Source organism: Sinohyriopsis cumingii, chromosome 16, assembly GCF_028554795.1.
Source record: "Sinohyriopsis cumingii isolate HCF-2022 chromosome 16, ASM2855479v2, whole genome shotgun sequence".
NCBI lineage: Eukaryota > Metazoa > Mollusca > Bivalvia > Unionida > Unionidae > Sinohyriopsis > Sinohyriopsis cumingii.
This window is the reverse complement of record NC_142976.1, coordinates 40,893,418-40,906,167: the sequence shown is the minus strand read 5'-3', so window position 1 is coordinate 40,906,167 and position 12,750 is coordinate 40,893,418. Positions and strand designations below refer to the sequence as shown.

The following is a 12,750-nucleotide window of genomic DNA, read 5'->3' as shown; positions in this document are numbered from 1 at the left end:
GATATCACTAAATGATGAACAGGTGGAAGTCAACTGACAGCAGGCCTTGATAACACTAAATGATGAATAGGTGGAGGTCAACTGACAGGAGGTCCTGATCTCACTAAATGATGAACAGGTGGAAGACAATTGACAGCAAGCCTTGATATCACTAAATGATGAACAGGTGGAAGTCAACTGACAGCAGGCCTTGATAACACTAAATGATGACTAGGTGGAGGTCAACTGACAGGAGGTCCTGATCTCACTAAATGATGAACAGGTGGAAGTCAATCGACAGCAGGCCTTGATATTACTAAATGATGAATAGGTGGAGGTCAACTGACAGGAGGTCCTGATCTCACTAAATGATGAACAGGTGGAAGTCAACTGACAGCAGGCCTTGATAACACTAAATGATGACTAGGTGGAGGTCAACTGACAGGAGGTCCTGATCTCACTAAATGATGAACAGGTGGAAGACAATTGACAGCAAGCCTTGATATCACTAAATGATGAACAGGTGGAAGTCAACTGACAGCAGGCCTTGATATCACTAAATGATGAATAGGTGGAGGTCAACTGACAGGAGGTCCTGATCTCACTAAATAAGGAACAGGTGGAAGACAATTGACAGCAAGCCTTGATATCACTAAATGATGAACAGGTGGAAGTCAATCGACAGCAGGCCTTGATATCACTAAATGATGAAGAGTTGAAGTCAACTGACAGGAGGTCCTGATATCACTAAATGATGAACAGGTGGAAGTCAACTGACAGCAGGCCTTGATATCACTAAATGATGAATAGGTGGAAGTCAATCGACAGCAGGCCTTGATATCACTAAATGATGAACAGGTGGAAGTCAACTGACAGCAGGCCTTGATATCACCATAGAAATACAGCTGGTGGCCAACTGACAGCAGGCCCTGTGACCACTAAAGATGAGCAAGTGCAGGTCAAATGACAATAGGAACTGCAATCATTAAAGATAACGAGGTGGAGGCCAAAAGACCGCAGGCTCCCATATAATTGAAAGATGTACAGCTGGAAGACAATGATCAGTAAGGCCCCAATATCACTAAAAAAATGCACGTTTTCTTTGAATAAATTTAAAAGTTGCAATATTTGTCTCGTGGCTTTGGTTTGCAAGATAAATGAAAACAGCAAGCGGTGTGACAGTATACATATGCAAGATATGTGAAAACAGCTAAAAGTAGGACAATACATATAAAAGATATGTGAAAACAGCTAAAAGTATGACAGCAAATATATGAAAACTGCAAAATGTATGATAGAATACATGTGCAGGATATGTGAAAACAGCAAAGAGTATGACAGAATACATATAAAAGATATGTGAAAAGAGCTTTAAGTATGATAACATACAATGCAAGATATGTGAAAACAGCAAAAAGTATGACAGAATACATATAAAAGATGTGAAAACAGCTAAAAGTATGACAGCAAATATATGAAAACTGCAAAATGTATGATAGAATACATGTGCAAGATATGTGAAAACAGCAAAGAGTATGACAGAATACATATAAAAGATATGTGAAAACAGCTAAAAGTATGATAACATACAATGCAAGATATGTGAAAACAGCAAAAAGTATGACAGAATACATATAAAAGATATGTGAAAACAGCTAAAAGTATGATAGCATACATAAAAATAGTGCAGACTGCAAAGGGTATTATATTAAACATGCAAGATAACTTAAAAGTCCAAGTTCATGGATAAAAGTTAAGAAGTTTAGTTTTCTGTGAAGAATTGTTATGCTTTTTTGTTACTCATAATTGTAAAATGATATTAATGCCTTATAAAGCAAAGTGACAAAAATTATAAGAACTTAATTGGAACTGTCCCTTTCAAGCAACCCATGCAGACAGAGGTGAGATGGCAGTGATCCGTAACAGAGAGCACTTTAGACCACTCGGCCACACAGGGCCCCTTCTTGGGGAAGACCAGACTAATTGATGCAAAGAGGTAACTTTTGTTTACCTTTCAAACTTTATTCTGAACAAATACCAAGCACCAAATACCATTTTGTTGTTGTTATTGTTGTTATTATCAACATATATTGTTCATATTGATCTATCCTGCTGACCTTAATAAAGCCTAAAAATTAAATAATCACTGGCTCTCAAAAAAATCACTGACCTTTGTTTTGATCACCATAACAAAACACTCATTTCATTACTAATTGACAGCTGACATTCAGCCAACCTGCATAATTAGGTTTTATACATAGACGGTAGCACTTAAAAGAACATCTGGATTAATTAATTACTCAACTCAAATATCAAAAGATTACTGGATATATTAACAAAACTTCCCAATCATGGCATCTGATGAAACAAGTAAACTGGTAATAACATTAAGACTGTATTTATTCAACTAACCGCTCCACTTGCTCCATGTACCAATATAGTGCTTCCAGCTTTAGCTCCACTCCTGCAATAAATACAAACATATCAGAAATTGTAACATGTTTACTGATAGGAAGAATGTCACAACTTGATGCAGTAATATCCATGACAGTCAAACAAAAACTCTGAGGCTATTGCGATGTCATGACTTTATCTGACAGTACCACAAAGAAACCAATTTTGGGGTAGAAAAATGTTTCTTCAACAATACCTGATGATAATACATTAAAAGCATTGTTATAAACAGTACCTCATAAATCCAGCCCTCCCAAGCTGCCTGTTTTTAGCAAACACTGCTAAATGTCATTTACCCACACAAGTGGAAGTCCAACAAGAGTATTCTCCACTTGGATAGATGGACTGAGGCAAATTCCATCTATATTTCAGTTATTACTGGAGTGAATATGCATGTATGGTCTGGTTTTAAAATTGTGCAAGTGTATAATTTCTGATTTTTCCAACACAAAATAAAAAAAAGCAAAAATAAAATGTTCAGTAATTCACGAGGTGCTTTGAGCTTACTGGGCAAAATGTACTACCTGTAGTGTCTAGAACAGTAATTACACAGTACAAATTGTATGTAGTGTTACTTATACCCTTGTTTATTCCCAAATATACTAGATGTGAAGTTTGCTTTATTCATTGTTTTTACCAATCTCTTTCTTCCAAATCACATTTAAACAAGACTTCCATTGCTATTTTATTTACTTTAACCCATGCGCTCAAGAGTTACCCTTTTTTCAGAGTTATAAGCGATCCAACAGTGATGTAAATCATATGAAAAGACATGCATCTTTCATTATACATGGCACATAACCAGCATACGGTATATTCACACAACTGATCATCATCGATGCATTTAGTTTTGTGTTTCAGCTTACTGTAACACAAACTCTGAACTTTCAATGCAGTATTCACCTTTGATTTTGGCCAGCTGGTTGTTTGGGTGTTTCCTTTTTATTTATAATTTGCAGATTTGTCTTTTCATTTTCTGACAGTAGGCTAAGTAATTGTTTCAACCATGAAACTGGCTTAGGATAGGAGGGATTTTTGTCTGGCAGCTGGTATCTGTTTGTTCTATAACATTAATCTGCACCAACTAACTGTTGTAAAATCTAAAAGTGGGTTGAGCAGGATGAAATGCCATGCATAATTGCAGTACTAAATTATTTGGCCCCCAAAACTGATATTGGATTAATCAACCCCATTGACTACACTGGTCAACAGTGAAATCATTACTGACTTGAAAAGGCCCTAATCTGTAGTATTTTGGTGTGCCGAACACGAATATAACCGTGAAAAATTTGTATTGGCTCTCGTTTTGAAGATATTCATATACCTCATTTTCTATGTTTCACTGTGTAAATTTCTCCAGTAGGACTGCAGCAACATCCGGAATAATGATGTAACATTGCATAATACCATTATGCTCACATCATCCACAGTTGATTGCATCATTTTCTGATGCAATGCAATACTAATGCCATGCGGCTGCTGAAGTAAGTTGACATCAGCAGTGTACTATACATGTGTAGGCCTATTATACTAATGCCAGGCGGCTGCTGAAGCTGACGTAAGCAGTGTACTATATAAAGCCCAATCAGATAGGTTCAGCATTTAAAATATTTTAGACGTTGTGCGAGACAGTTCAAGCTACTGTTACATAAAACTTATTATTTTATCCATTTACATACAATAAAGAACAGTAATGCCTCGAAAGTGTGTTAATACAGTAATGCCTCGAAAGTGTGTTAATACCGCGGACAATTTTTGCTATATTTGTGGGGAAGTGACATTTGCCAACCAGAAGAAAAGTATCAATTCTCAAGTGAAAAAGGCATATCATCTTTACTTCGGATGCAAGGTTGGTGACCAAGACAAGCCTTGGGCTCCGCATATATGCTGTGCTACATGTACAACACAGCTTTCACAGTGGTTGAATTGCAAAAGGTCATCAATGCCGTTTGCAGTCCCAATGGTGTGGAGAGAGCCAAGCAACCACCTAAATGACTGTTACTTCTGCTTGGTTCCTCCTCTTTCCGGCGGAATAACGAAGCGAAAGAAGTCGAGAATAGTCTACCCAAACATTCCGTCTGCATTGAGACCAGTTCCACATGGTGAGGGACTTCCTATTCCAGAACCTCCAGCAGAATATTCTCTTGATTCATCTGACGAAGACAAAGGTGAGTCGACCTGTTCTTCTCCTGGTCCATCAGCATGCAGTGATCCAGATTTTCACTGTGGTGCATCATCAACCCCACACAGAATAACACAGGAAGAACTAAATGACCTGATTCGTGATTTGGACTTATCAAAGAACAAGGCAGAATTGCTAGGATCAAGACTCCAACAATGGAATCTTCTAGAAGAAGATGTCACAATTACTGCATATCGAAAGCGCCACCAGCAATTGGAGCCTTTCTTCAGAAAGGAAAGTAATCTGATATTCTGTTCCGATATTGAGGGCCTCATGAATGCTTTAAAAATCACTCATGACCCACAAGAATGGAGACTATTTGTGGACTCTTCGAAACTGAGTCTCAAGGCTGTGCTTTTGCACAATGGAAACATTCTTCCATCTATTCCAGTAGCGTATGCTGTCCACATGAAAGAGACATACGATAACTTAAGGCAGCTACTGAATTCCATTGAGTATAACAAGTACAGCTGGCACCTCTGTGGTGATTTGAAGGTAGTTGCCCTTTTAATGGGACTGCAGCAAGGATATACAAAATACATGTGTTTCTTATGCGAGTGGGATAGCCGAGCAAGGGAAATGCACTACATGAGGAAGGAATGGACTCACAGGCAGAATGTAGCCATTGGAGAGAAGAATATCCAACACCCAGCTCTGGTTGAGGCTCAGAAAATCTTGCTACCACCCCTTCACATCAAACTAGGTTTGATGAAGAACTTCGTGAAAGCCATTGACCGGACTTTGCCAGCATTCCGATACCTGCATGAAAAATTCCCTCGACTTAGCGAAGCAAAGATTAAAGAGGGAGTTTTTGTGGGTCCTCAGATTCGAGAGCTTTTCAAAGATGACTGGTTCAACAACTTGCTGGAAGGTGACGCGAAACAAGCATGGAATGCTTTTTGCCTAGTTTCTACAAACTTCCTCGGAAATGTTAGGGCAGAAAACTATAAGGAACTAGTAGAAGACATGTTGATGAAGTATAAGAAACTTGGCTGCAATATGTCTCTAAAGATTCACTTCCTTCATTCCCATTTGGATTTCTTTCCTAGCAACTGTGGTATTGTTAGTGATGAACACGGCGAACGTTTTCATCAAGATATCGCAACAATGGAACAAAGATACCAGGGAAAATGGTCCACTACAATGCTGGCTGACTACTGCTGGACACTCCTCAGAGATGCTCCCGAACAGCTGTACAAGAGACAGGCGAAGAAATCTAAGATGTAGTCAATGACTTGATTTTTTATAGGTAGGCTATTACAGTTGACCTTTTACTATTGGAATGCATTTCGTTATGTAAACATTAATTTCTTGCAGATTACAAAAAAACCAGAGCCAATTTTGCAATTTGACTGTCATATTCGTGTTCAGCACATAAAAATTGATAAGAATTGACTAATTTTATTTCAGTAACATGACTTTTGTAAAAATTTGTTGTCCAGTGCTATCATTGTTAAACAATTAAGATATGAACATAATTACTGGTGCATCGATGCAATATTCTAAAGCAATAATGCTTAAACAAATAACAATAAAATGAAGACAAATGGGATAGGTTACCATTGCAAAATGGTTACAGCAACCCACTAATGTTCAACTCTTGTCATCAATCAAATTACAGTATAAATTATGCATAATTTATACATATATGAATCGGGTAGAAATAATAAAGAAACAGGAAAATTGCATATATCTGAAAGACTTTTAAAACAGATTATATAAATTTATAACATTTTCCATGTAATAATTCCTGATGATAGCCCCTTAACAACCATGGTCATTGTTTTTAAAAAATGTCGTTACAACAGAAAATACTTCAATTTGTAGAAGTGTTTAAGGTATCCCATGACTTATAGAACATGAAGGGTAAATGGGTCCAAACTTATTTCAATCAGGAAAAAAAGTCTTTAACGTCCCTTCCAGACCCTAAAAAACAGAAATTCAGGAAGCCAGTTACATAACTGTTATATCTGAAAGTGTAAGTGAACAGAAATTAAAAAAACTACATTCAGATGAGTTTCTGCAATACTAGCAGTACCAAAGACATACAGACAATCAATCAAGTTATACTTACTTGAACATAATAGCCCTGTAGGCAGTATAATATGGTACACCAATTGCAGCACCTTGTTCAAAGGTGAGACTATCGTGTAAATTTGCGACATGATCCTCACTGGCTAACGTATACTCTGCATATGTGCCGGTCAGGGATCGATAAGTAAATACTCTGTTTCCTTTCTGAAAATTAAATAGGAATAGAATATGCTTTAATCTGACTTCTGTATATATCTGCATATAAGTCATGTCCAACTGGAAACAAAGATCCTGATCTGTCATCGCAAAATGTGCGAACAGATCACAGTCTATGTTTATTCTTCTGACTACTCCTAAAAAAACTGCATGGGTACAGATCTAACAGTAAATTATTTGATAACAGCTTGTAGTTACACTTGACATATAAGCAAGCATAGATGGTAATTTATATTAACAAGCATGTTAATAACCATATTCATCCATTGATCAGGGTTCTATGCTCTTCGCTCTGCTTTGGATTTCAAGCAAATAGTATATAATTTTACTATAACTTTATGAAATGGGAACCATCATAATGCTGGCATTTCAATAGGAACCTTGCTATTTTAATAATGAGTACTCTAGTGATGTTATGATCGAATTAATTTTAATATTTTCTTCACACTAACTGTATCATCGAACTGTGACAACAAATATTTTGGAACTCTATATCTTATCAGATATTTAATAAATATCAGTTAATTTTTTGATTCTCAAAAACTTTTCAAAACATTTAAACATAGTCAATATTGCTGGCCTGATAATTGCCATAAGAAAAAGTGATATGTCTAGATCTGTCTTGCTGTCTCTGCTAGTAAAGGTGAGACAATAAACTTCTAATATCTGCACTATCTATCTTGCATGCATTAATCAAGACATATTTGAAGTTTATCTCTGATGAGATTCTTTGCTAATACTTTACTATATTGTTAACACATAGTATCTTGCTAGTAATATGCGAGATATAAGAAATTTATCTCACATGAGATGAGATTAGTTGCTAATACTTTACTGCATTGTTAACATCTAGCATCTTGCTATTAGTATGCAAGATATAAGAAATTTATCTCACATGAGATGAGATTCTTTGTTGATACTTTATTGTTAAAATTTAGTATATTCTTAATGACTAACAATTAACAAGAACTTTGTATAATGCGGCATCAATTTCATACCTCTTTTCATACCTGTATGAAATAGTGGGAAATTGTGGCTAGTGGGAGATCAAGATCTGCTTGAAATAGTAATTAATGGGTGGTGAAAACTTACAAAAAGGAATCAGTTTTACATATTCCTTTTTTCTTTTTCTAACTTGTAACGAATTTGCTTTAAAAAAGTGTGACTTATAACTGCGAATATCAATAATTTAATTAGTAATTTAAAGTGTCCACAGTCATTTGGAGTTTCAGGTACACATCAATGAGATACTCATCAACAAGATCATATTACTCAAAAAAAGTCACATTGCTGTTCGTTAATGCCCATTTTGTTTCCGCTGTGGTGGTAGGTAGTGAGGGAATATGAGTTAGCTTGGTGTCATCTACACTATCCACACCTTTTCAACTGATTCTCCACCTTTCAGTTTTCAAGATTGCAGAATCCATCAGATCATCAAAAGTTTCAGTCACTATCCCCCATCAAATATCCATCAACACTCAGTTAAACTGTACTATCCAAAACTGAAGCTAGAAATGACATTACTGATGAAACTGTTAAACTCAGTATTCTAATACCTCATTGGAATGGGGCTCGATGGAGATAACTCCAATATCTATTTAACATCCTTGCACACTGTCTGTATTGACATTAGTCCAAGCCATTTTTAAGAAATGAACAACACAACTAAGTAATGCTGATTTTTATTGTCAATGCAATCAACTACTTCAATGAAAGCAATGACTGTTTTGAATGTTTATATAAGAATCCCAGCAAATGGCTCATATTGTCAGTGGTAGAAATGAACTGTACATTTGACAGTTCCTTGAGAATGATATGGGTAGGGGAACTGTCCATCACAAGCAATATCTTTCTTATTCTGTCAGTTCATTTTTGTGTCAAGATCTTTAAGACACTCTAAGAAGATACTGATGTCACACAAAGATGGCTTGGATGACACAAGTCAACATAAAATCTGTGATTAGAGCTATAAAAACATTGTGTACTGGCCAATTTTCCAATTACAGGTGATTGTACTATTTCACAGCCATCATCACTGCGGCCAAACATAAATATTATTCTGTCCTTAGCTGTTATAATTCCGTTGGTGTAATTTCAGTTGAAAGTAAAAGCCCCAGGAAGAACTACTGACCTAAAGGAAACTACTGGCAGCTTTTTCACAGACCCACAATGGCCAAGCCTGAGACTTGAACCCACATGGACAGATATGAAATGGCCATGATCAGTAAAGGTAAGTGTTTTAGACCAATTGGCCACTGTGATGTGAGCCCCCGCCAAACAAGAACAAAGTTCAAACGCAGAGTGCTAGTAATTTCCAGTATGGCTGAACTTTCATTCAAAATCAAGGAAATGAATTTGTGCCACCCAGGTTTTAATGCAAATAGTTTCCAAGAGAATATTTTTTGTTTTTATTGCTCATAATGGAATTTTACAACTTTAGAAAATAAAGATAGTTTCCATAAATGTACAAGACACAACTCTGTTTGCAAAAAAAAATACATACTGGCAACTTCTGGAGCATATGCTACACCCAAGTTTACCTGAAAAAACCCACCTGTCTGAACACCTATGTAAGAGCAGTTGGCCATGAAATCAAGGGTTGGTAGGATGCTTTCTGTTGAAATTTCTTCCAGTGGTGTTGATTGCATGTGTTATGCAATCAATTGTTCCAAGTTTTATCAAGTTTCTCTATTTTCTTCCATCTTTGCACACCAGCAAGGTCCATATGTCAAATATTGTTTTTCGCATTTGGTCAAAGTGAAAAAGGATAATTTGTACAAGATATTCAAGCCAGGACAATTAGTCAAACTTCTGTTATGAAAGTGTTTATTAAGAAGTCATTAAATATTTTTCTACTTTTAATAACAGCAGCCTTATCTGATGACAGACTCACTTAAAATCACATTGCCCAAGAATGCTTTCTTTAAAATTTTGGTCAGATTCTTAAGAGTGTTTTTCTGTAAGTCATTAAAGAATTTTCCATTTTAATTAATGATAGCCATATTTGATAGCAAATTGGAATCATTGTAAACATTTGAAAGATCTTAATGCTGGAACGCTTTCTGTTAACTTTGGTCAAATTTTTCTGATCAGTTTCTGAAATCAGGTTACTTAAATGTTTTCTTCTACTTGTAGTAATTGTCAGCAGAATGACATTAGTAATTGTAGTAACTGATGGCAGAGTGACATTAGTAATTGTAGTAACTGACAGCAAAGTGTCATTAGTAACTATAGTAACTGATGGCAGAGTGACATTAATTGTAGTAATTGATAGCAGAGTGACATCATTTCTACAAACTTTAAAGTCTTTATGCCAAGGTGCTTCCTGTCAAATTTGGTTGAATTCTGTTGGCCATGGCAGTTTTTCAGAAAAATTCATTTCAACTTTTCTGTTTTTAGTAATGGCGGCCATATCTGATGGTAGATCAGCATCACTTTTAATAATAGAGAGGTGTACAGGCCATGATGCTTTGTGTAAATTTGTATTCAATTCTGCTCAACACTTTGGAGAAGATGCAGTTAAAAGATTTTCTAATTCTGATAAAAGCGGCCATATTTAATGGTGAAATAGCATGATCTGTATAAAATTTAAAGGCCTATAGGCCAGGATGCTCCAAAACAATTTTCGTTCAAATCAGGCTGGCAGTTTTTAGGTTTTTCTACTTGTAGTTAGCATTATTAGGAGTTAAACTAAACACAATGACCTATAATGCTGGCAATCAAACTCACCGCATACCAAATCTGGTTGAAATTAAACAATAATCAAGTGAATTAGTAAACAGGATATAAATTTTTGTGTCCAAATATCATGGGTTAAACACTGCTATAATCATGGGCTATACACTGCTATGATCATGGGCTATACACTGCTATAATCAGGGGTTATACACTGTTATATTCATGGGCTATACACTGTTATAATCAGGGCAATACATGCTATAATCAGGGGCTATACACTGCTATAATCAGGGGCTATACACTGCAAGATGTTGAACACTGACAAACTCAGTCATATTCTCACTACCATCTAGCTGGATACAAATTCAGTAAAAAATCTTTAATAATTAAGGCAGTTATTTTGGGGTGGATAGAAAAAAAATATTCAAGATTTATGGACAGATCAATTTAATGCATCTCCCACCACACACAATTTTCTATGAATATTGAGGGTCAAAAAGCAGACAATCTTACTGCTGCACTATCCAAAACCAAGTTTAACAATTTACATGATATAAACATGAGGAACAATTCTTATGTCAATATATCACTGCCCGGTGTCATCTGAAACAACTCTGACTGCAGATGCCATCAAGAGATGGGAAAATCAAACTTGACTGAAATTAAGAGACAGTTGCTAAGGATAGGTGACCATTATGGAAGGTTAACTTGTACACTGATGTGATATTCTATCAAATACCTTGAACCTGGTGACCTTTGGTCCCAAATCTTCTACCACCCCTGCACTATCCATTCCTGGAGTATATGGAAGGTTGGGCTTGGCTGCATATGTTCCACTCCGTATGTATGTATCTACTGGATTCACACCTGCTGCAATAACCTTGATTAAAACCTGGAATCAGACAAGGAAATTTTAAGTCAAGAAGACAAAGAAACTTGGATAAAGGGTATAATCTATGGGGTAAAATAATAAAACTGGACTGTAATAGCATAGACAGGGAAGATATGAAAGCAAACCTAAGCAGAATAAGATTTCAATCAGGGGTAAATTTTTTCAAGGCCTCCATTGGTCAATTATCTCCCAATTAAATGGAATCACATGAAAGGCAGGCCAATATCATTTGGATTATCTCTGATCTTATTAATCTGTTATTCTGAAATACCAAAAGCTACACACTTCTTTTTTTATCAGTATCCAGGGTACAGTTTATTTTTGCTGTCAACAATTTTTATATATTTGTTATTTTTTTCCCTTCCTTTTTATGATCAAGTTCACTCTGAACCTTACATAATCACATAATAATAGTTGCAAACAACTGCAATCATAATTAAGACAAGCACACTCTTAAGTAAATTATGTTTCTTGGAGAATGCTTATCCAATTACATTAACATTTGGAAATACTCTGCTACCTCTTAAATAAGATGAAAATTCCTTCCTCTTAACTCCCCCTCCCATGATTGGTTGCTATGATTTTTCACCAGTTTAGCTTGAGTGACACCTTGATGACGATGCTTGCATTTGTGGTGTGGGAGGATTTACATTGGTCCCCCTCTAATAAGGCTACCCCTTCTGTGGCATAAAAGTGGCCTTATAAGGTGGGTGATCCTTCTAGAAGGGAAGCACAAAGATGTGAGCAATAATTACATATACAGTATGAAATGTTTAATAGATGACTAGTTTCTAAATATCTTTTCATTGTGACAAAAAATGTAAAAATTGTAACAATGATATTTAAAGTAATTATGAATAATTATCAATCATGATGCAAAACAATCTTGTCACTAAAATCTGGGCACAAACATCGAGGCTCACTGTAACTAACCCTCAGCGCTGCCCATCAATTCAATTTTCCCACTGTATTAAAATATATATATAATATATAGTTTTGCATTGTGATCAAAGGACCTTTTCATTTAGTCAAATTAATTGTGCCTTTTGTTCTAAAACGTGTGTGTGATATCATCTTGCGCTTTTTGCAACAACTTATTCCTTCATTGACAATTTGTATTTTTATCAAGCACAATGCCAGTGACCATGATGCCAGTGTTTATAAATGATGTGAGGTTGTCACATCAGAGGTCTCACTAGGATTTTAAAACCAGGAGTGCAGGACTCCTATTCTGTCAAAAACAAGGAGTCCCACCAGAAAACGTTTCAGTCCCCTCCCAGAAGCATACTGTGCATACCTCAAATGGCTAAATGTC

The 12,750-nt window shown here is 35.9% G+C and overlaps 1 protein-coding gene across 5 annotated transcripts in view; it reads right to left on the bottom strand.

Annotated features, from left to right (window-relative positions):
- LOC149780285 (zeta-crystallin-like) overlaps nt 1–12,750 on the bottom strand; it is a 69,409-nt gene that overhangs the window by 16,693 nt on the left and 39,966 nt on the right. For all 5 annotated transcript variants that reach the window (XM_089937092.1, XM_089937090.1, XM_089937088.1 and 2 more), the window contains exons 3-5: nt 11,283–11,435; nt 6,690–6,853; nt 2,392–2,443 (exon numbers count right to left, since the gene is read on the bottom strand). In XM_089937092.1, coding sequence (XP_089793218.1) covers nt 2,392–2,443; nt 6,690–6,853; nt 11,283–11,435 — 369 coding nt within the window. The remainder of the gene's footprint in view (nt 1–2,391; nt 2,444–6,689; nt 6,854–11,282; nt 11,436–12,750) is intronic.